The 22,617-nt window shown below is 50.9% G+C and overlaps 8 protein-coding genes across 8 annotated transcripts; 3 read left to right on the top strand and 5 right to left on the bottom strand.

The window, feature by feature from the left end:
- Positions 1–1,154: 1,154 nt before the first annotated feature.
- Positions 1,155–2,801, bottom strand: An12g05000 (uncharacterized protein; the record flags this gene model as incomplete). Its single annotated transcript, XM_001395534.1, has 1 exon — positions 1,155–2,801. One exon carries the CDS (start codon positions 2,799–2,801, stop codon positions 1,155–1,157), a length of 1,647 nt encoding a protein of 548 aa, XP_001395571.1.
- Positions 2,802–4,562: 1,761 nt separating this feature from the next.
- An12g04990 (uncharacterized protein) lies at positions 4,563–5,360 on the bottom strand (the record flags this gene model as incomplete). Its single annotated transcript, XM_001395533.1, has 1 exon — positions 4,563–5,360. One exon carries the CDS (start codon positions 5,358–5,360, stop codon positions 4,563–4,565), a length of 798 nt encoding a protein of 265 aa, XP_001395570.1.
- A 1,246-nt stretch (positions 5,361–6,606) lies between these two features.
- An12g04980 (uncharacterized protein) lies at positions 6,607–6,787 on the top strand (the record flags this gene model as incomplete). The annotated part of the gene is made up of 2 exons (XM_059750878.1): positions 6,607–6,672; positions 6,758–6,787. 2 exons carry the CDS (start codon positions 6,607–6,609, stop codon positions 6,785–6,787), a joined length of 96 nt encoding a protein of 31 aa, XP_059604449.1.
- Positions 6,788–8,319: 1,532 nt separating this feature from the next.
- Positions 8,320–9,629, top strand: An12g04975 (hypothetical protein; the record flags this gene model as incomplete). Its single annotated transcript, XM_059750877.1, has 3 exons — positions 8,320–8,598; positions 8,729–8,941; positions 9,159–9,629. 3 exons carry the CDS (start codon positions 8,320–8,322, stop codon positions 9,627–9,629), a joined length of 963 nt encoding a protein of 320 aa, XP_059604448.1.
- Positions 9,630–9,948: 319 nt separating this feature from the next.
- Positions 9,949–12,317, bottom strand: An12g04970 (uncharacterized protein; the record flags this gene model as incomplete). The annotated part of the gene is made up of 3 exons (XM_059750876.1): positions 9,949–10,885; positions 11,035–11,125; positions 11,297–12,317. The coding sequence occupies 3 exons, from the start codon at positions 12,315–12,317 to the stop codon at positions 9,949–9,951; spliced, it is 2,049 nt and encodes a 682-aa protein (XP_059604447.1).
- A 2,513-nt stretch (positions 12,318–14,830) lies between these two features.
- On the bottom strand, positions 14,831–17,583 carry An12g04960 (uncharacterized protein; the record flags this gene model as incomplete). Its single annotated transcript, XM_059750875.1, has 7 exons — positions 14,831–15,775; positions 15,825–15,923; positions 15,998–16,255; positions 16,309–16,767; positions 16,828–17,064; positions 17,136–17,276; positions 17,359–17,583. 7 exons carry the CDS (start codon positions 17,581–17,583, stop codon positions 14,831–14,833), a joined length of 2,364 nt encoding a protein of 787 aa, XP_059604446.1.
- Positions 17,584–18,044: 461 nt separating this feature from the next.
- Positions 18,045–18,427, bottom strand: An12g04950 (uncharacterized protein; the record flags this gene model as incomplete). Its single annotated transcript, XM_059750874.1, has 3 exons — positions 18,045–18,110; positions 18,207–18,321; positions 18,396–18,427. The coding sequence occupies 3 exons, from the start codon at positions 18,425–18,427 to the stop codon at positions 18,045–18,047; spliced, it is 213 nt and encodes a 70-aa protein (XP_059604445.1).
- A 1,565-nt stretch (positions 18,428–19,992) lies between these two features.
- Positions 19,993–21,905, top strand: An12g04940 (uncharacterized protein; the record flags this gene model as incomplete). Its single annotated transcript, XM_001395527.3, has 3 exons — positions 19,993–20,100; positions 20,183–20,324; positions 20,392–21,905. The coding sequence occupies 3 exons, from the start codon at positions 19,993–19,995 to the stop codon at positions 21,903–21,905; spliced, it is 1,764 nt and encodes a 587-aa protein (XP_001395564.1).
- Between the last annotated feature and the right edge of the window lie 712 nt (positions 21,906–22,617).

The raw sequence follows: 22,617 nt of genomic DNA, 5'->3' as shown, positions 1-22,617 counted from the left end.
ACGGAGAGTTTCTGCATGATTAAACCGGCGAACAGAACAGCCATGGCAGGTACGGCCTGAACTCTGTCACGGCCTTTTGCTTGATGTAAAGTGGGAAATGGCTTGGAGGGGTGAAGAGGAACTTGAAGTTACGGCGTGGGTGGTCCACTGCGTGCTTGGACTTACTTGGTGGCCAGTAACGCTCTATAGCTTAACTCTCTTGTTCCTAGACCACGGCCTTACTTCTTTCATTATTGATAGGTCCCAAGTTCCATCTAATTCCATTTATCAGTATCCTCGTAATTATTCGTTAGAAAGATACAAGAAAAGAGAGCGAGTATTGAAGTTCAACGGCTGACGTTTTATTATGATGCTCAGTTGATATCATCTCAGGCAGAAGGTGGTGGGGTCTCTCTGTCCTTCTTAGTAGCGATAGCACTTGACACAGATAATTTGTGGCGGAGATGGATCCCATATCAAGCCCTTCTTGATGATGCGGACATACTTAAGACAGAAGAAATGGCTTATAGGTAAAATGTCAAAAGAAGAATGTCAATTTCAGAGCTGTTACTGTGCAAATCTAAGCTCCTATACTTACATACTTTTCTATGTATGCAGTTCTAGTTATTGTATTATTCGCTTTCTCCGATGCCACCATACAGAGTAAAAGCCATTACAGTTATCACAGTGCTTTGATAATCCGACAAGGAAGACCAGATCACAGTGAAATCAACGGCAACGCCAATTAGACTTACCTATCTAACGTCATACAGCCTTATCTCGTATCATACACCGCAAGTAAGGACAACGTCATCCCGGGCACATGGTCATGGTCTCCACCGACGCAATTAACAGTCATTTGCAGTTTCACCTAACCAATAAAACCTCTTGAATCTCCGAGATGTTAGAAGAATCGCGAAAATCCACTCTGCTCTCTTGGCCAATGGCGACGCGCCAGTCCAAAGTGTGGGACGCGACGAGGCTGACAGGGGGGTCCTTCCTAATCGAGCGAAAGTGATGCCTGAGGTCATTATTAGGACGTACTTAAACCTCTCACCAGAGAATTCTGTCATAGGCCTACTAATGGCACACGAAGGTTGATTAAGCGCAGACTTGGTTGTGTAATACAATACAAACCAACAGTCGGTACATCGACACCACACGAAGCATTCGATCTAGAGCTGTGCGCGAATTTCTGCAGCGGGGCCTAACGGGCTCTTGAACCCAGCAAACCCGTGAGCTTTTGTATTTTCCAGCTTGGCTCGGAACGCTTGCAAACCCCCAAAGTAGAATAGACTCGACGTTGCTTCTCCTGATACGTTCTCCCTAAACATCCAAGTGGATCGTTTGTCGTAAAGGAGCACCTTTGCTATCCGCTCGCACACCTCAGTCCATTCGCGCTGACCTTGTTCCGTGGCTTCAATCTCACATTGCTGCCCTGTGTGTCTGCTAATGTCCTGAGCTTGTCGGACCGCGTCCCTCAGAAAGCTCACTTGTATCTCCAGCAACGGAGGCACGTTTCCAAAAGCCACCCTCGGACCAAGCACTGTCAACAGGTTTGGGAATCCTGCAACTGAGCAGCCTAGATAGCAGTCCGGACCAGTACGCTTCCAGTGATCGTACAGTGTTTCGCCCTTCTTGCGCCCTTGAATGTCGATTTGAGCATAGCTTCTGTCCATAGCGTCAAAGCCAGTTGCGAATATTATTACGTCTAGCTCGTGGATTTTCCCGTCTGCGGTAGATATACCTTTTGCCGTGGCCTCGGTGATAGGGTGTTTCCTTATATCGATCGCATACAGATTCACCCGATTGAACTGGTCATAGTATCCAGCGTCTGACAACGGCCGTCGATTCCAGGCCTCCTTTGGGGTCAAAACAGCCCGCTTCTCGGGATCCTTCACGATCTCTGCAATTTTCCTGCGAAGGAACCGGCATACTTCTTCATTGGCCGCTGCGTCAGTGGCAAGATCTGAAAATCCTGCAAACATCATCTGGAGACCGTTTCCGTCCCTCCAGAGATGCTCTAAGATCTTCTCGCGCTCTTCCGGCGACACAGACATGAATGGTCTATCGTGCTCCGGAAAGCCCATTCCCAGGCGGGAAGACAAAAGGTCTGACCAGAACTGTGGGAACTTCTCATCGATCGATTTTTGTTCTTCGGAAGTCAACTGCTTATCGTTTGCCGGGATAGTATATTGTGGGGTACGGATGAACACATGAAGCGATTTCACCTTGCTAGCAATAGCAGTGACTACCTGTACCCCACTTGAGCCAACGCCTATGACACCAACACGTTTGTTTTCCACTCGAATGCTTGGATCCCACGCAGATGTATGCACTACCTGCCCCTTAAAGTCTTCTAGGCCGGGGATATGGGGCGTCTTGGGCTTGACCAGGACCCCAAGAGCCGTGAGGAGGTATCTCGCGCGATATATATCGCCAGTCTGGCATTGTATTCGCCACTCCTTCGCAGTATCATCCCATCTGGCCGCGACCATCTCCCTATTGAAATGGATGCGATTTCGTAGATTATGCTTCTCGACAACATGCTTCAGATACTTCAGGATCTCCGGCTGAGTAGAATATCTTCTCACAACCGGGTGGGACTGAAGCAGTTCTTCGTCGAACGCATAGCGATAAACATGACCCCAGCTGTCGCTGAGAGCACCAGGGTATCGATTTACATACCATGTGCCACCCACGTCACTTGCCTTCTCGATAGCCTGGACGGCCAAGCCTTCCTTGATGAGGGTGTACAGGGTATAAATGCCAGAGAAACCAGTCCCTACAACGAGGGCATCGAGGCAGTATTCATGGGGCATCTTGATGCTGCCAGGGGTACAATTTCGATGATTAATGGCTTCCTATCTTTTTGCAACTCGCTGGAGTTTACTGGGTAGTGCTCACCGTCCTTAGCCACCGATGTTGACATATGTGGCTACGCCAATAACCAGTCATCGCCTTTGCAGTGGCCGGCCTTATTGACACATCCTGGTTGTCGGCCATAAGACGTAACACGAGGATGACATCCCCAATACCACATTCAAGCGTGGAAGAACGGACTCCCCATAGTCTGTAGCTAATATAGAACTGCACGGGGTCTACGACTAGTCACAACGGGAAAAGAAAAGAAAGAAAAGAAAGGGCAGACAGTCACGCGATGTGAGGTTCAATGGCCGCGATCTTCTCATTCTCAACAAAACAATTCGACCATCTTTGCCGTCATAATAGCTTGCTTTGTAATTCTCACTGCGAGGTTTAGGCCGTTTGCGGGACATCAAAGTCAATTGTGCTGACGATTCTTCTGACACGGACGAATCCAGAACACACTTTAGGCCTCCAACCAAGCCCAACCTACCCCGCTCCTCTTGCGGCGATCCTTCATCAGCCGATCACTTAAGTTCTTACACCTCAGCAAAAGGATCTCGGTATGTCCGAATGCTTTCGACAAAGAATACACTTGCCACCATGCAGCCAGATACTCGTGTCCAGAATGGTCAACGATGCCTTTGCCGTAAGCTTATCCTCAAAACTCTCGGTATCATCCGCCTTCTGCTTATCTTCCGATTGGAACCGTCAAAGTATAACCGTGCTGTTGATGTCTTGGTTGCATTAAAAGCTTTATGGTTCCGTGCAGAAGTCTCAGCCTTATCCACGTTTACAACAGGGGAGACATCATTGAAGCTCTGCATCATCCGTGCCGCAATGAGGCCCATTTTGGAACATCACTATTCGGTCGGCGAGAAATATTTCCCTGGGAACCTGATGACCTTTAATATATATTCAAACTTGTCAAAGACTACAACACTCTCAACACTACCTTATATATCTGAAATAACATACATATACTTACATCAACAGTTTCTGTCTCTTTAAATATATATATTATCTACTATTTAATCCCTTAGTGACATATAATCTCATCATATATATATATCCACCACGGTAAGTACGACTACACGATCAGGTAAGTAATGTACCCCTCCCTCCCAAATCATCCCAGCTACTCCTCCTACTATCTTTTGGTCTAATACTACCAATGCATCTCACCACCGCATCCTCCCCTCACCCCTCACCCCTCCCCCCTTCTCCGGACACTTAACAATCACCAATTCTCAACTACTCTCATCCACACGCAGCGCACTGGTCCGAATACGCTATCCAGATCGCGAAGCAACATGATTACGAGCCGCGGTCTGCGCATCGGTACAAGAATCAGGATGTGTATGTGGATGATCCTGTAATTCGCTTTGACGAGGTCTTTGATGGGGAGGAGAGTAATCAGACGGATCTGGTGGTTTAGGTTGATTTGGGTTGCGGTTGGTGCCTGCTACTTATCTTATGGGGGGAGCAGAGTCGGAGGACGATTAATATGATTAGGGTTGGGTAGAAGGATGGGGATGGGATGGGGATGGGGATGGGGGTTGTGGTGAGGCCAGTAGAGGAGGTGCTTTGGAGGTGTGTGTGTGTGTGTGTGTGTTGGGGGGGGGTGGGTTTGATGGGGGATGATCAGTTTTATGATGGGTTTCGGAGGTGGTTTATGGAGATAGTGGTATTGGTTTAGAAAATGGATGGGTGTATCATCACATATATCTCCCCCCATCCACAGTAATCACCTGCCCCGTCATATAGCTCGACTCCTTCCCCAACAAGAACCCAACCGCATCAGCTATCTCCTCTGGCCTAGCACACCTCTTGCCCAATGGCACCTGGCTCTCGTATTGCTCCTGAAAATCCTTCTCCATGATGCCCTGTAATAAGGGCGTATCCGTACCCCCCGGCGCCACGCCGTTTACTCTCACCCCCTGGGCCGCGAAATTCGTCGCCCATGCTCTCGTCATGCCCAGCACGGCATGCTTGCTCACCGTGTATGACACATACCCCAGATTTCCGCGGAAGGATGCGATGGAGCATAGATTCACAATCACCCCCCTTCCTTCTTTGGCTGCCGCCGGGTTAGGCTGCTCATCGGCCTCTCTCGAGAGGATGTGCGAGAGGTATGCATTTCCAACATTCCATACGCCGCGGACATTGACGTCCATGACTCGGTCGAAGAGCTCATCCGATTCTAATCCTGTAACGACAGGCTGGTAGGCAATTCCGGCGTTATTGATCAGGCCGTGGATTGTCGGGGTGATGGTTCGGATTTGTGTGAAAACATTTCGGACGATAGAGCCGGAGGTGACGTCCGTATTAGGGTAGAAATGCAGGTTTTTGTGAGGGAGGTGGGAGGGGACTTGTGGTGGGGTGGAGGAGATGTCGAGAACGTGGACGATGGCGGATCGTGCGAGGAGGTAGTGGAGGATAGCGAGGCCGATGCCTGAGCAGCCGCCGGTTACGACGTAGGCTTTGCCTGAATGGTAGTCTGTAGTGAGGGTCATGGTCTTAAAGGCTTTCTTGTTTCGAGGTTCTAGGTAGAACGACGAGTCGAGAGTAGGCTGCCTATGAGGGGCTGTCTGGTACTTTTGAATGATAGTAGACTGTATGCAACTGGCTATTGATAGAGGGCAGGCAATGCAGTGTAGACTTCACTCTACATCTAAGGGGGTGGACATTCATGTGGCTTGCCGCCCACATTGGGGTTTGTGCATCGAAGACGAATTGTACATCATGCGAACAGCATGGAGTGTAGATTTACCCACCTATCAGCAGCCTCATCCGAGCAGGGATGTTGCTTGAACTGTGGAAACCGTACCCCGTCACAGTGTCTGATTGGCCATTCAAATCTCTGATTTGAGTTTTGTGTCACTGTCAGCTGGGTGATGAGCTTGTTCTAGGGACGCTAGTATGGACTATCAACCCAGTGCATCTCATGCTGCATGGTATCGTTCACAGCTGAGTCGATCACACACCCTTGTTTAGCCTGTTGCAGCGAGCGACTGACGTCATACTTATTGGGAAGTGAACCCCTTCATGTGTAGTTTGACGTATCATTAGCGCCCTATCTCAATCATCCCCTGGGCTCGTCGGTCTTGGATATGTATGTAGTCGCTTTCGCCAACTTTCAGCTTCCCCTCACTGCAAATGTTTGCTGGTCTGCAGCTGAACATCTCCTACAGTAACTGTCACACTAGGAGGAGCAAGGGGCCTTTCTGCCTTCACAAAAGAGCTCGCACAATCTCAAGCACTTCACCTATGGGCCTGTCACTTTCGCACATATCACGGTAGTTCAGTGGATTTTTCATCATCCTGGGGCTGGCTCCAAGGGTCCGTTTCCAATGTTTACGGGCTAGACTGTGTGAGCATCGATCGTTTGCAACCCCGAAGCTTAGCAGAGCTCAGTGAGAATATTTAATTCAGCATCACTAGTCAAGCCACCGTCTCTGAGTGCTCAGGTCTGTCTGAGAAAATCGTTGCCATTGCCTAGGCAATCCTTTCCACCTAACCTCGCCAACGTATAAAACGCTTTTGCGAGCCTGTATCCCGGTGCCAACGGTATAAGCTCGTATCGAGGATCGGACTTTTGTAATATAAGTTCACACAGTTCGCGGGTTGCTGCTTATCAGTTACATTTCGGCATGCGAAGAGGGCTCGAATACGTAGGACCTGTTCCTAAGTAGCTTAGACTATCCGTAATCTCTGGGATTAGCAAATCTCTGTGAATATGCTTGTTGGTCACTGGTCAACATGCAGCCCCTAGTGTGCAATCATTCGTGGTGCTTACACCGCTCCTCCGAAAGAATGTGGGGACCGGTGAGTAAATGCACGAGAAGATATGAACTGAGGGCAAACTTCTGTGGCTATTTCTTGAGCTTTAGCCTGACGAGAACATTCCTAGTGCCACGCGAAGCTAAGATATTTCGGCTAGTTAACCATCAACTGCAACCATCAGTGAAGCAGGCTCAACGGATCAAGTCAGCCTCCCAATTAAGCGAAGCCATGCATGTTCGCAAGTCAAACAAACCCCTCCGAGCGTAAAATTCTTCAGTGCTAAAGAAGCTAACCCGCTGGGAGAAAAAACAACCCCCATTGTCCGTGCCCATCATATCCCTTGCGGTATTCTGCGTGTCACTCCAGTGATGACTTAACAGCGCTGCACGTAATAAGAAACGGCATTAGAGAATCTAACCTGCGGCCGAAAGCACATACATCCATACCGAAGGACGGAAGATGTGTCTCATCGTACCCACGGATCGCGCGTGCGGCCTTCAAACTAGCTTTCCACAATTCCACAAGGTCGGGCCTGTCATTTTCCTTTGGAAGATATTTCCGAACCACGGTTCTAGCCCCTGGCTCAAAAAAGGGATCGATCTAGTTACCATAAAACACACCCGGCTGCGATCGAACCAGCACCGGCTTGCGAGATGGATAATGTCGCTCGAAGGAACTAATTTCCGGTCTTTTCCGGGCCTTGGCCGAGGGGTATCCACAAAGGAGAACTTGCTAGATCGGCATCTAGAGTAGGTTTTTCTGACGGGATGTAGATAGTCTAGTGTCTTGGAGAGTTTGTTAGCGTGTTTTAGTGAGGAGGGTCAAGCCGTGGAACGGGGTTCTATTACTATCTGGTTCGTAGGGGTTGAGAAGAGATGAAGCGAGGCTTACCAGGGTTCATGTTTGCCGGGCACTGCTGGTTTGGATGGGTTAGTGTGTGAGGTAAGTACTTTGGTTCACTCTTGTTAGTGTGTATTAAGTGCTGGATAGATGCAGGTAGTGTCTAGCGAATGCAATTGTCGGGTGTGAATGGAGGTATGTCTGGGCATTTCGTCCAGCTGATGGATACCGCTGAGGCATCCATGCCATCATCGTGCACTGATTGGATGATTACAACCGTGTCTGGGCTTTTCTGTTGCTTCCTGTATGATGAGCCGTTGACTGACTGAGAGGCCATTGAACCATTTGGCATGTCCAACTGATTGCAATCAATCTCATCCTCAACGAATCGATTATGATAGCTGATTCACGGTCCGTGATGAAAAGACAAACAGATAATAAGCTTACAATCAAGAAGTGAGAAGCAGACAAGCTCAGCCAGGTGGCATTGATAGACATCCAGAGGGAGCCAGAGTCAAAAAGGAAAGTTCAATCCGTGCGCCTCGTCACGAGATCCCTCGGAGTGCCTGAGGTTCCATCTAACTCGGACGACAGGATGAGATGTTGGATTGGATCTCGTACTTCAGTTTCCTCTACGCTCGTGATCTACATTACTACGAGTCATCATCTACTACTAGCTCTGTCCTCACATCCGCACAGAAAGAACACACAAAGGTATACGCTACTATGTACTGCATAACGTCGACCAGGCAAGTCCGGCCCCAGTCCCACCGTCCTACTTCCTGTCATCATCCCCGCGAACAATATCACCGCGATAAGGGGGACTAAGAAAGTGTCTGCCTTGACAGGATGAGGTCTTTTCCGCACGTCCGGTCACCTTGGCGCATACGTCACAACGGTCATGCAGTTGAACCCAGGGTTCAACTTCAACCGTATATCCGATGGACGAGAGACAATAGACAGGGGGGTCAAGGGCATGAGGATACAGGAACAGACCAATTAAGCATCACATCCTTCCCCGAAGGGTATATCCGTGGAGGGTCCGTAGCCACGTGCTGGTTTGAACTGGAACAATCGTTTCGGCCGGATCCTTCAAAGGAAGATGATCATACGGTATGCCTGTCCGGAGTCGACCATACCCATTTACTGTGTCTCCTAGACTATTACTGCGCCCGACCCCACGCCAGCTAGCCAGCCAGCCAGCCATCCAAAATCCTGGCTGCAACCGCAGCGCGCGTTATACCGCTCAGGGGATTAGGATGGCCGTTACCAATCTGCTATCCGTGCACGTTCATTCCTAAACGTCCGACTCGGCAAGACATGGGCTCTAACCGCTCTGGATTCGAATCCCTGCCCTAGATTGTATGATCACTTTCGTGTGTCTCACGGGATGGCTGGCTGGCTGGATGGCTGCTGGTGGTGGTGGACTGACGCGACACCCCTCCTCCCTCAAGTGCGACAACTGCCGGGAGTAAGTAAGTAGTGTTGGATATGGAATAGGACAAAGACAAAAGGAAATAACCGCGAAGCTACTCCCAACTGTTACGGCGCCCGGCAGGAAGAGGGAAGACAACACCAGGAAGGAAAAAGGATCACGACCAATGTTTCTGAAGGGGGAAAATTGGCGGGGGGGGGAAAGAAGTCGAGAACGACAAGATCATCTAATCAAACTCTAAAAGAAAAAATAGGTATTGTTTAATTATTGTTATTATTATTACAGAACATTCGGAACCGAACTGAAATGGTCTTCCAACCCAAACCGACGAACTGCCAATTCCGGGAGGAATGTTCGGGCGATCGTGGTCTTCGGCCGAAGCGGTCATTCTTCGGCCGGGCATGGAAGCTGCCTGATCCGCGAGTCAAGTTCGTCGTCAACCAAACCTAAGACGCAGCAGCCCATCTTCATTCATCGCTATCCACGCCTGCCGCGAAGGGGAGGAGGTGGGCGCTTCTCACGCCCGGTCCGCCCATCCTCTCCGCTACAAATACCCGCCCGCTGCCTGGCCTGGCCTCGCCTCGCCCTCAACCCATCGGTAGCCTCCCCTCACCACCCTGGGGGTTGGATGAACAACTCCCCCCTCGCCCCACGCACCTCCTTCTTGCTGGGTCTGAAGAATCGGTGCATCCTGCCCGAGTCTTCAACCTCTTCACACCGCTAGTTTTGTTTTCAAGGGGGAAGATAGGGGGGAAGCTTGACGACGGTGGCATTATATGGCCATCGAGGCTCACCCAAGGGCACACACTGTAATATATGCGGCATGACTGACGCGGTTGTTCAGCAGAGGAGTCGGTTGGTCCGACTTCTCTCAGCCGCCTCACTTGTGTAGGTGTACTCTCTACGGGGCTCTTCATGCGCCCAACGGCGGGTTGATAGGGGAACGGGGTGGGTGAGCCCGTGCGCCCGCGTCCGTTGGGGCCGTCGCACAAATTCACTAACTATCATGTTTTTTTCTGGATGACTGCGGCCCGGTTAATGGGTCAAGCATTTCCCGAACTCATGCTGGGAAATAGCATTACATCCGAAACCTGGTTAAGAATGTTGTCAATATGCCCGTCGGGCGAAACGCTCTGGTCAGAGGAGTACGTCGGCATCCCCGATCCCAGGGTGGAGGATGGCGACGCAAACGAGGTGGCAGGGGAAGTGTTCTGCATGTTAGGTACCACCTTCGGCACCACCCGGTGACGCAGTTTGCGCGCACGGAAGGCGGCACTGACCTCCCGGAGAGCGTGAAGGGAAGATGCAAGATGCTTTGCAGAGTCCGTCTTGCTGTTGTGGTCGCTGCTCTCATCGCCATGAACATGGTCTGACAGCACCGCTTCCAATTTCTGGATCAAGTCCCACGTCTGCGGATGCAACTGATCATTGTTATTCGCTACCAAAAGAAAAGCTGACGCGATAGTTCGTTGCAGGCTGATCCAGGTTCGCGAAGCATGGGAATTGATGGAATGCAGCTCGATGAAGGCCTCGATCGTGTTTATCAAATTCGTCAAGCAATCCTCCCGAACAACTTCGCGCCGCTGTTCATCCATCGGAGTATCCGGATCCAACGAAACTCGGCACATGAGAGATATGAACCACGAGGAATGCAGTCTCAGTTCGGTTCTTTCGATATGCTCCCCTAGCGTGGCACAGCGTTCGCGAGATTTCAGATGCGGTGCAGCCTCGGCAATGATTCGTTCAATGCGTTGCTTATACTCCCGGATTTCGTGGTACCGCAGGTGGGTATGATGGGTGAACATCAGCCCTCGCAGCATATCGAGGACCACCTGAATCAGGCGGCAAAGTGTTTCGAAATACCCTCGGTGGCCAGGCATCGATTTCGGATCGTACGGGATCTCCGGCTGATTGATCATGGTAATGGACGGTCGGTCATACGCCAAGGAAAAATGACTGTTCTGAAAGGCCATCGCCCACCTGGTTGCATTGCGCATTAGTCTCCGAAAATACCGCCGTCACCTTCAGAAATCTCGGGAATGCCCCTTACCATACTCTTCTCCGCGCCGCTTGCGTGGCTCGTGGAAACCCCGAGGTCTCGACATGAAGGCCCAGCACCATACACATACGCTCCGTCATTCCTTTCAGTCGAACAGTTAGCTTTGAGCTGCTGCCTTGGTGCGTCCGAATGGTACTCACCCAGCAATGTGTAAGATGCGCCTGCATTCATATTGTACGACAAGACACTGCCGATGATCAAGAGGATCTGGATCACCTCCAGGGATGGCTGAGACACATAGTTCAACATGCGCAAACAATGGTAAGAACAGGACACTAAGGCTGGTAAGTCTGGAGTGAATAGGGGCTAGTATGGGGGAGGTGTCGACCAACCGTATACCCACGAGGTCAACTCTCGTTCTTTCCCCGGCAGATCAGATAGTTGAGAGCCAGACGCTAAAATGGCGAATAGAAGGCTGAGAAAAGAGACACTCATGCCAAACGGCTTCACTAGGCCATTAGCATCTGGATTATATACGCCACCCGCGGCCTGTCGGCCCTGCAACAGCTTGTCCATGTCCCGTTCAAACTTGTCGAGATCGGGCAATACGGGATACAGCACCGCACCAATATTTCGATAAAAAGCTAGAAATTTTCGACACTGCTCATCGTCTGGCAGCACACTGCACACGCCAGAAATATTGAACGTATATGGATCGGACGACCAAAGATCAACGAAGGGGTAGGCGGCCGACTCGTTCCCCATCGCCAGCTCGGTAAGAAGGTCATCTTTGGGTAGCGCCTGCGCGGTGTCCTCCGAAACCTTCGATTTGTCCAGAATGTCCACCAGAGCAGATCTCGATCCGATGTGAACCGAATTTGTTCTCAGCGTAGTTGACCCATAGATGCCCTCGGAGGCAGGCGAGTGGTCTTCCTCCTCCTGCTCCTGCGAAAGTTCCGATCGGGAGTGGACGGCCTTCCGCGCGCCGTGCGCCTGGAACAGGGAGCCCAAACTGGTCAGAATCTGTTCCATGGTCTGCATCTTGGAGTTGATCTCGTCCCATTCCTCTTGCGACAGCGTCACCATCTCCGATAGACCATCCTGGTTGGCAGAGCTTGCCGACTCTGGACCGGCACCGTAGGGAGGGTCGCGATGGGCGGCCGGCTGATAAGCCGCGGAAGGCATGTATTGAGGCGTATTAGTGGCGGGAGTCGTAGCGGACGAGCCATACTGGTCGGCGATGAAGGAGGCCGGTCTGGGAGCGGTGGGTGGAGGACGACCGTAGGAGCAGGTGAAGTTGCGCTTGACGCAATTGCCGCATGGAACATTGCGATCGCAGCGGACCTTGCTGGCACGGCAGGGCAGGCAAGTTTTACACTCGCGCGGCCGGCGACGGATAGGATACGTAGGCATTGCTTGCGGTGGTCTTTGCAGACGTTTGCTTGGTCCCCGCTATTTGGGAGGGGGATCTCGGGGATTGATGTGCGTGACGGAAGGGAAGGGATAGACAAAACGTCTGTCTGTGCAACCAGACGATCATACACGCGCGCTTAAATTCCGAAAACGGGGCTCTAGTAATCATGCAGGCGTGAGTCAAGATCTGATACATTGGGCGAAGGTGTTCAAAAACAATAATAATAATAAAATAAAAAAAAATGAGTAAAGAGATAGACGACACGTGCAAATTGGAGAGGAAAGCTGTGAGCGAATGGGAATAGAGTTGAAAGGGCCGAGACGTCAGCAACCCAGCGCGACGGAGACAGGCGTGTTAGGACTGGGCAGAGGAGCAGGACACGCAAAATTCCTCGATGGGCCGCCGGGGAGTGGGAAAGAGTGGGAAAGCCAGACGGAGGAAAGAGAGAAAAGGAAGAGAGGGGGGCAAAGAGACACACACCGATCAATGGGTCCGACCCCTGCTGCTTGTAGGATTTTGAATCACCATGATAATTAATAGCAGAAGTCTCGAGCAGGAATATAGCGTGGTTGTGGTTCGGGCAAGTGAAGCCGACAGAAGAGGTTATGATGAGGAGTGACAGTTGTGCAAGTAATGATAGTAAGTAGTACCAACAAAAAGATGGAGACAAGATGGTCGAGAGATAGACGATCCTCCGATCAATGCATGAGCCGATCCTTTGGCCGGGGAGCAGCAGCAGCAGCAGCAACAGCAACAGCAACAGCAAGCAGCTTTGGGGTGGTGACTGACTTTTGGAGGGGATCCAATTCGGCTCTTCTCTCAGCTCTCTTCCCTTCCTTTCCCTCTCACTCTCTCTCTCTCTCTCTCGGGTCTTCTTCTGGTGCCTCTCTGACTCGCCCGGTTAGTCAGGCAGACATCGGCACGAGAGGGACGAAGAAACAGGCATAACCAACCAACGAACCAAACCCCAAGGCCCGCTGAGGAACTCTTCCGCGCAGTGGAAATGGAACCTTGAACTCCCGAGATGGCGTGTTGTCTCGTCTCGTCTCTTCTTTCCCCTCCATCCGTTTCTCAACAAGTTCCAATTGGGAAACGGGGGAGTGCGTGCAGTGAACATTATACTATAAATTGTCGGTAGATCTTATCATGCCTGCCTCCCCCTCCAATTGTTGAGTTCCGATCGGGAAGTCCTTTTTGCAAGCTTCCCTTCATTCCTTCCCTTTGTTCTTTTTTTGTCTGTCTGTTGTTCCGCAAATCCGCATGGACCAGCCAGCCGTGAATCATTCCCGCTCGGCAATTTCCCACCCAATGATTAATCGCCCATTGGTGTTCATCTGAAGTGAGTCGTTCCGTTCTTCATCAATCCTGCCCTGCCATTCCTTCCCGGCTGTGTCCATCATTCCATCCATCCAGAGTCTCGGGTCCGAGTGAGGTCATCGACGCACGCCCTGGTTAGTTAGTAGTTATTAGACGTCACTCTGTCCGCTCCCCACTTGTTAATCTAGTGCACTAGATAGCACTGGATATGGTAGTTAGTAGTGTACGGAGTAGTGTAGTCACTTTTTGTTATAGTCGTCTAGAATACTTCCTACCTCATAGCGAGCTACTATGAGCTAGCACTCAACCAACCACTCCATAAGCGACGTCCCGTTTGGTAAAAGATTCGGAAATGTCTCCGACTCTGATCCATAGGTTTTGGAGATGGTGTGATGATGGATGTCAAGCCCGGAATAGAGAGGCTGGTTGACGCTGCAGTGAGAGATGGTTAGACTAAGGAGAAGCTTGGATGACTGACTACACCTGGCAGTTTGACAGGTCGGCGTCAGCTGACTGGGTAAGTAAAGTAAGTGTAAGTATGAAAGGAAGGGATAGATTGATGGGGAGTAAGTATTAGTATGGCCTGATCTGCTTTGTACATCCTTCTTACTGCATTCCCTGCCGAAGCGAGCTGGTGGTGGGGAGCTGAATAGACACCACTAGGATCGCTCCTTTCTTAGCTGATACTACTAAGCTATCGATTTATGTATCAATTAAGTTAACGACATCGATCTGCTGAACTGATGATGTCTGTGTGTCTCTCCATTTCCCTTTTTGTCGCTCCAGGTCTGGTACAAGGTTGCAACTAAGGCATCATCAATGTGATCGGTATATTTGGTATATCTTATAGTATACATGACTTCATGATGCATCGGGCATTTCCCCACATCAGCTGCCTAGGGGGTTCACTAAGTATTCTAGATAACATTTGGGGACGGTCGGCTCTCGTAGACAGCTTCATAGCACCAATCAGCGTCTCGTCCCCGCCACCCGATGTGTCTACTTCGCGCCGGTCGTCTTCGTTTCCAGCCTACGGGGAGAAGAACGTACGCGACCCCGAAGGGACCCCCTCGCGTGGTTCGGTCGCCGTCAGGATCGCGGCGGGAAGGGGCAAGGATCCTGTTTACTTGACACGACTCGCGCCCGCCTGGCAAGTACCGGTCGCCGTAGAGAGATGACACCCTTCATATCTTCTTTAAGAGGCTACTGTCGTTTGGGAGATCTGCGGGACTATCCACCAGTCATGCCAACGGGCCTTGTTCCCAACCTCGGGAATGGTCACCCGAAGGTTCACCGATGGGCTGTTGGCCGCTTCATCGGATGGTTCCTGCTGCGTGCGCTTCTCCAACGCTTCCTTGACCGTTCCGATTGCAATACTGGCGCCTATGCAAGCGCGCTTCGTGTCTTTGATGTCGCGCTTCCAGTCCTCTTCAATGGCCGGTGCGGGGCTCTCATCCTCGTCCGAATCCCGGATAAAGGCCCCGTTCGCTAGCGTGGCTTCCCACGCTTTCCGGGCTTCCGAGATCGCCTTAGTGGCACGCTCGAGCACGATCTCGTCACTGTCCCCTTCGAGCACCGCTTCCCGGCGGTACTCATCGTACGGTACTAATTCTGGCAGGGTAATTGAAAGGAAGGGTTTCATACGGAGTTCGTAGCGCAACCGGTCACTAGAGTACGCTTGGGGTGAAGAGGCGGCGGGGAGGACACGATGGCGAGCGAGGAGCACGTACAAGGCGTGCAGGGAAATCGCAAACGCGTCAATCGCAACAATTTGCGTCGTGAGTCGTTCGAGCAGCTTCAGCGACTTCTGCAGGGCGGCGTGGCGCTCAAGAGCGTCGCGCTTCTTGGCGGCCACATCCGGAAGGTTTCGTTTGGCCGTGGCAACAGTGAACGTGCGGATACGATCGATATGACCGAGATGGGTAGAGCAGATGTGGGACAGGTACCAGTACATCCCCGGTAGTTCTTCCGGTGCATAGATCGAAAGCTCGAACCCGAGCTGAAGGATGAGACGGAATTGAACCAGTTTCTGATGGTAGGCCCAGCTGCTAAGAGGGTATGAATAAGTTGCGTCGCCGTTGGCGAGCATCAGCGGGGGTTCTTTGCTGAGAGTACGGAGTTGCTCATCCAAATCTTCCGCCTACTGAGGATTAGACCTACCCATGCTGACGAGAATATCTGATACTTACCTCCATTTGCAGGTTATCCCAATCAACAACGGTATGGCAAACAGTACGGCGGATGCGGCAGCGATTCAGGCAGGAACTACGAAACGTGTCCACGAAAGGCTGCATGGCAAATTAGCCGGGTCAGGCCTCTGATAGAACGCTATACACAGGAAGAGAGAATAAGATGTGCATACCTGGGAGAAACGGTGCACGAATGCGTCCATTTGCTTAGCAATTTGAAAGCGGGGGTCTGAAGGCACCTCAATGTCGTCCATGTTGGCTTGAAGAAGTATACTTGACGGTAGTACAAGCTCCGCAAGCTCATCGTACAGAAATTGTTTAACCGGAACGGTTCCGAGTATCGTCATGTTGTTCAGGATCATTGTCTGAACCAGCGATCGGATATATACTGATGGCTGAGGCTTCCGTGACAGCAAGGTCCAGACAGTTATCTGGGTCTGTTAGTGAGACACTGCTGCGCCGACAAAGATGCATGGCTACCTACCTTGAAATTGTAGGGACCGCGGTAATCAATGACTTCTTGGAGATCAATCGCGTCTTGACATAGTCGTCTCAGATGCGCCAGCGCATCGTCAAAATTGATATTCACCAATGGTCGTGGAGGCACAGTGCTGGCCAGCTTTCTTTGGATCTTCCAACTGAAGGAATCAGGTACTTGGGCTCCAAGGGTAGTCGACTTGGCCATGTCGTCCAATTGAGACAGACAAGCCAGAAATGGCTCCTTTGACCTCGTCTCGATCACGTTGATATCTTGTTCCATACCCTTCAAAAAATCACGTCGGAAGAGCAATCTTATTTTGATGGCCTGCTGCAATTTCTCATCTAATTTGCCCTTTTGTTCGTCAACCCAATAAATCGCTTGATCAAGGAGGCTGTAGAATAATTCCGGTTCGAATTGCGACAGCAGAGTGCGATTATAAAGCTGGGTGACAAAGTCCTCTTCCTATGATGGAGGATTGTTGTTAACTGGGGAGCGAGCGGAATACAGTAAGCCAGAACCAACCTCGAAATAGTATTCGGTGGCTACCCGTGCATGCACAAAGTCGCAGCATTTGAGGAGCGCAAGACAATAAGCACGCAGTACCAGATGCACGATTGAAGCTGGCTTGTCATTACTTGTGGAACGCCCGCGAAAGAAGGTGGCATCGTCGAGCGACTTGGGGACCGGCCACAAGAGCTTATCAAGGTACAGGGATGTGAAGAGGGTTTGGGAAAGGGGGTGGCCCATATGCCATGCCATCTATCGCAGCAAACCAGTTAGCGACGGTCAGATATAGAGTCAAGTATTCAAGTGTGAATACCTCTACCTACCTCATGACACAGCAATCCATCCATAATACCAAGAACCTCCTCTGGACCAAGCTCCCGCGTCACATCGTAGTCGTCATCCAAAGCCTGCGCATGATTTTCACCGGGGCCTAGATATCCACTGTCCATTTTGGAGTCCATAATCTATAAGATCCGGGAAATATCAGCTTCTGGTTCGATCTAATCGGCCGGGTGTCTGTCAAAAGCATATTGAGTCGCAACCGACCTCCAGCGCCCCAACTGCTTCGAAAAGTGTGAAGTATTCATCTTTGACAAGCTGGCCAGTTTTCAGTTCTAGGTTTGAGGTAGAAATGCAGTCAGCGAGAAGTTCACTTGAGACTGTGGAATAATACAAGGGCGGGCAGCAAAGTGGAAGTCGCTCACTTGAGGCAGCTGATGTAAATTCATCGGTGATGTCGCGCGGGACTACCGACTGGGTGACAACCCGCATTGTCGAAACAGGGATTGTGTCGTTAGGCAGCATGTGAAACCACGATCATTTGCAGCCAGCTGCCAGATTGTCTGGGTCGTCTAAATAGGAGGATTGCTCCAACGGGGAAGGGGAATGGGAATGAAGCAGACCGAGAGCGGGCGAGGGGAGGGCGGGGAGTCGGGCGGACAGGGCAAAACTTGCGGGAACACAAGCCGCACGCGCTCAAGCAGAGCCGTCGAGTTCAGGAACCCATGCTCTCGCAGGCACAAGAACTACATTGTGAATAAGCGGGCCTGCTATCCAGCTAGAGAAGAGCGGCAGGAAGAAATAGTTCTTTTCTATTTAGACCTGATCAAAGGGGCCAATATGCTACAGAGATCTATCCCATTCCTGCCCATGGCTTCCACCCGAGACCTCAAACATCCTTCATCCAGAATACATCTTCCGGACTTCTTTCACACACTTTCGGGACGGGGTATTTATTTCGACTCGGCCTGAGCAGCAAGAGCCTCATCGTTGGCCTTGGCGAGGGACTTGACTTCACCCTGCTTGCCGTTCTATATCCGGAACCCGATGGTCAGTCCAAACCGTCCTCATCCATTGCACTTGGCGAAGGGTATGTCAGGAGTTTATATACGAACCTCCCACTTGGCGAAACGCAAGTCCATGTTTCCGCGGCGCTCAGCAGCAGCACGGGGACCGTCCTTGAGAGACCTGCGGACCGCGCGAGCGGCAACGGTCAAGTAGCGGTTGTAGCTGTAAAAGTCAACCAAGACGTCAGTCAGAGGTCCAGAGCAAGCAAAACAATCAAGAGCAGGAGAATATCATACGTGAGACCAGCAGCTTTCCAAGCGAATGCCATTTTGACGGTGAGGGTTAGATGAGGGGATTCTGTTCAGGAGAAGGAACACTTGCTTGGGGACGCTTTGCAGACGGTCGAGTTCGGAGGTTCGGGAAGGTCGGGTCATGTGACACACGTGACTGACACGTCTCGACGGAACTTCCCCATATCTCCGGTTTAGATCTTATATTCTACTGTGTTTCACCAGCAAGATTGATTGGCCAAAAGCAGACACTATCAACTTGACTGTGTCTTTTCAGTACTCAGCTCAATTAGTTACCTCCTGAAAGTAGTACAGATATTCCATCATCTGAAATGAATACCTGGAGTTATACTCGGTTCTAAGGACAGAAAGCGAGAGAGACGGAGAGGAGGCAATCGGTTGTTTTTGTGCAATATCAGATGGATACTAGTGAAGCTATCCACTTTGGTATTGATCACTCAGTATACTCTCGACAGAGATAGCAGTTTTCGGACTCGCAAGTGAAACCCAATCAGATTGGTTCTGAGCCATATGTGAACAACCCATTTACTGGATATTCAGGAGCAACATTGCAGAATCACATATTCCTAGTGATTATTTCTTGCGGTCAAACACAATGGTTCAGACCCCGAATTAATAAGGATCAAGTGCTCGGGCTCCTTCAGTATTGAGTCGCATTTTCTCAAGCTGATTAATGGTCAAGGAGTAGATACAAGGCAAAGGCACGGCATATGCATGCAGCAGAAGCGTCAATACAGCTTATCAGCTGGTAGAAATCTTCAAAACCATATCTTTTCTATATCCAGCATGACCTCTGTAACTAATATGTTATTGCTAAAGCCAGTTCCATGAATAGGAAAATGCAAAGATGGTTAAAAGTTTACAAAAGTTATATACAGTTTTAAATTAGTTACTGCGTAGTCATAATGTGGTTATATAACTCTTATAGGTGAATGTCCTGATCACTGACTTTTCATGGATTACTAACTCTTATTTAAAATTTATATATCAGTTTCATGTAACTACTACTGACTAGTACTAGGCGCTAGTAGTACAGCTCATGGATGGGAGAGTCGGTGAGAGAACTAACCAACAACAACAGTAGAATGATGAAAATAGTTGTCTCTCTCTACATGAACTTCCATGCTTCTCAATTATACGGCGACAAGTAGTAGAGCATAACAGCATAGACCTGATATCACAGTTCTATTCTGATAAAGATACCCTCTGGATTTATAAACGCGTCCGGAGCACGTTATTCTATACCATTGAAGCTTTAGTTTGGCTATTTCATATCCGGCAATGGTTGCCTCTTCCGACGACCCGAGGCGATTCCCTCGGATAGCCGGCCCCACGTGACCTTCTAGGAGCTTCTGCCGCCAAGACAATCCGGGGATCGAGAATCGCCTGGAAAATTTTCGAGACTTTGGCTTCATCTCCATCTTCATCTCCATCTCTTCCTCCATCCATTCTTCTTCTCCTTCTTCTCCCTTGACACCCGTTCTTGCTCTGGGAGTTCTGGTCGGGTTACCCTCGATCTAATTGTATTCTATTGTCCTCTCTTCCCTTGTTTCCGTCTTGTTTTTCATAACATCCCTTCAAGATGCAACGCGCTCTCTCTTCCAGGACTTCCGTCCTGTCCGCCGCTGCCAAGCGTGCTTCTTTCCAGAGATCCCCCGTCAGCCTGCAGCAGCAGCGTTTTGCTCACAAGGTATGTCTCTTAGCTTTTGCATTGAGCTGCTTTGCTGGAGTTCTCGATGGCACTGTCTCGAAGCTTGCTCACACCTTTCTAGGAGCTCAAGTTCGGCGTTGAGGCTCGTGCCCAGCTCCTCAAGGGTGTCGACACTCTTGCCAAGGCCGTCACTTCTACTCTTGGACCCAAGGGTCGCAATGTCCTGATCGAGTCCCCCTACGGTTCCCCCAAGATCACCAAGGGTATGTCCTCTCCACGATCGTATTAATAATACGGAGCTTTGCGGATCGGTCGTACTGACGGTAACAGACGGTGTTAGCGTTGCCAAGGCCATTCAGCTCCAGGACAAGTTCGAGAACCTCGGTGCTCGTCTTCTCCAGGATGTCGCTTCCAAGACCAACGAACTTGCTGGTGACGGTACCACCACTGCCACCGTCCTTGCCCGTGCCATCTTCTCCGAGACCGTGAAGAACGTTGCCGCTGGCTGCAACCCCATGGACCTCCGTCGTGGTATCCAGGCTGCCGTTGACGCTGTTGTCGACTACCTCCAGCAGAACAAGCGTGACATCACCACCGGTGAGGAGATCGCCCAGGTCGCTACCATCTCCGCCAACGGCGACACCCACGTTGGTAAGCTCATCTCCACCGCCATGGAGAGAGTTGGCAAGGAGGGTGTTATCACCGTCAAGGAGGGCAAGACCCTCGAGGATGAGCTTGAGGTTACCGAGGGTATGCGCTTCGACCGTGGATACACTTCCCCCTACTTCATCACCGACGCCAAGTCCCAGAAGGTTGAATTCGAGAAGCCCCTGATCCTGCTTTCTGAGAAGAAGATCTCCGCCGTTCAGGACATCATCCCTGCCCTTGAGGCCTCCACCACCCTCCGTCGTCCCCTTGTCATCATTGCTGAGGACATTGAGGGTGAGGCTCTCGCCGTCTGCATCCTGAACAAGCTCCGTGGCCAGCTCCAGGTTGCCGCTGTCAAGGCCCCTGGCTTCGGTGACAACCGCAAGAGCATCCTTGGTGATCTTGCCGTTCTCACCAACGGTACTGTCTTCAGCGATGAGCTTGACATCAAGCTCGAGAAGCTTACCCCCGACATGCTCGGTTCCACCGGTGCCATCACCATCACCAAGGAGGACACCATCATCCTCAACGGTGAGGGCAGCAAGGACAGCATCTCTCAGCGCTGCGAGCAGATCCGTGGTGTCATGGCTGACCCCACCACCTCCGAGTACGAGAAGGAGAAGCTCCAGGAGCGTCTCGCCAAGCTCTCTGGCGGTGTTGCCGTCATCAAGGTCGGTGGTGCCTCCGAGGTTGAGGTCGGTGAGAAGAAGGACCGTGTTGTCGACGCTCTCAACGCCACTCGTGCTGCTGTTGAGGAGGGTATCCTCCCCGGTGGTGGTACTGCCCTCCTGAAGGCCTCCGCCAACGGTCTTAGCAACGTCCAGACCGCCAACTTCGACCAGCAGCTCGGTGTCAGCATCATCAAGAGCGCCATCACCCGCCCCGCCCGCACCATCGTCGAGAACGCTGGTCTCGAGGGCAGCGTCATCGTTGGCAAGCTCACCGATGACTTCGCCAAGGACTTCAACCGTGGTTTCGACAGCTCCAAGGGCGAGTACGTCGACATGATCTCCACCGGTATCGTCGATCCCCTCAAGGTTGTCCGCACCTCTCTGGTTGACGCCAGCGGTGTTGCCTCCCTCCTCGGTACCACCGAGGTTGCCATCGTTGAGGCCCCTGAGGAGAAGGGCCCTGCTCCTGCCGGTGGCATGGGTGGCATGGGCGGTATGGGCGGCATGGGCGGTGGCATGTTCTAAGCTAGCCCCGTTCTCGTGTAGCCTTCCCCGTTCCTTGTTTCTAAAGAGGTTTCCCTTCCAGCGTGTTGTTGCATAGTACGGGCATTGTCCTGATATGTTTTTTTCTTGTTCTTGGTTTTCGACTATCTCCTTTGTCTCTAATGTGTTATACGTCTTTGGTCACCTAACCACATCCTCTTTTACCCGACCTATCCTATTTCCACCTCTTATATCCTCTCCTCCCTTATCATCTCCACTCCGTTATATTGGGCACAAAAAGTCTCAGGGAGTCCTGTGTATCATACCATGTACTTTATGTGCTCCACGGCCGTTTACTCTGCCGTGGTGTTTTGCAATTTCATTAATTAATTGTTCATGAACATGCTTTTGCCTTCGCCGTAGTGTAGTGATAAAATGTCATTGCCATCCAAGTAATATACGAGATACTGTAGTATCATGATGATACCCATTAACAATATCGGACCTAATTTACTGCCACCCAACATCAAAGCGATGTCATACATTCCCATCTATAAAACAAACACCAAAACCCAAACATATCAAACCTCCCAACCTCATCTATCCACACCCAAATACCCACCTCCCCATCATCTTCAGTAATAAGTAACCATCTATCTATCCCACCCCCCACTCCCTCCCCTTCTCCGCATACGGATCCGTCCTCTCCCTCTCCACCTCCCCATCCACCAAGACCGGACGCCCCACACCACCA

This window comes from Aspergillus niger (genome assembly GCF_000002855.4).
Source record: "Aspergillus niger supercontig An12".
NCBI lineage: Eukaryota > Fungi > Ascomycota > Eurotiomycetes > Eurotiales > Aspergillaceae > Aspergillus > Aspergillus niger.
Note: the sequence above shows the minus strand (reverse complement) of the source record. Positions and strands in the feature narration are given on the sequence as shown.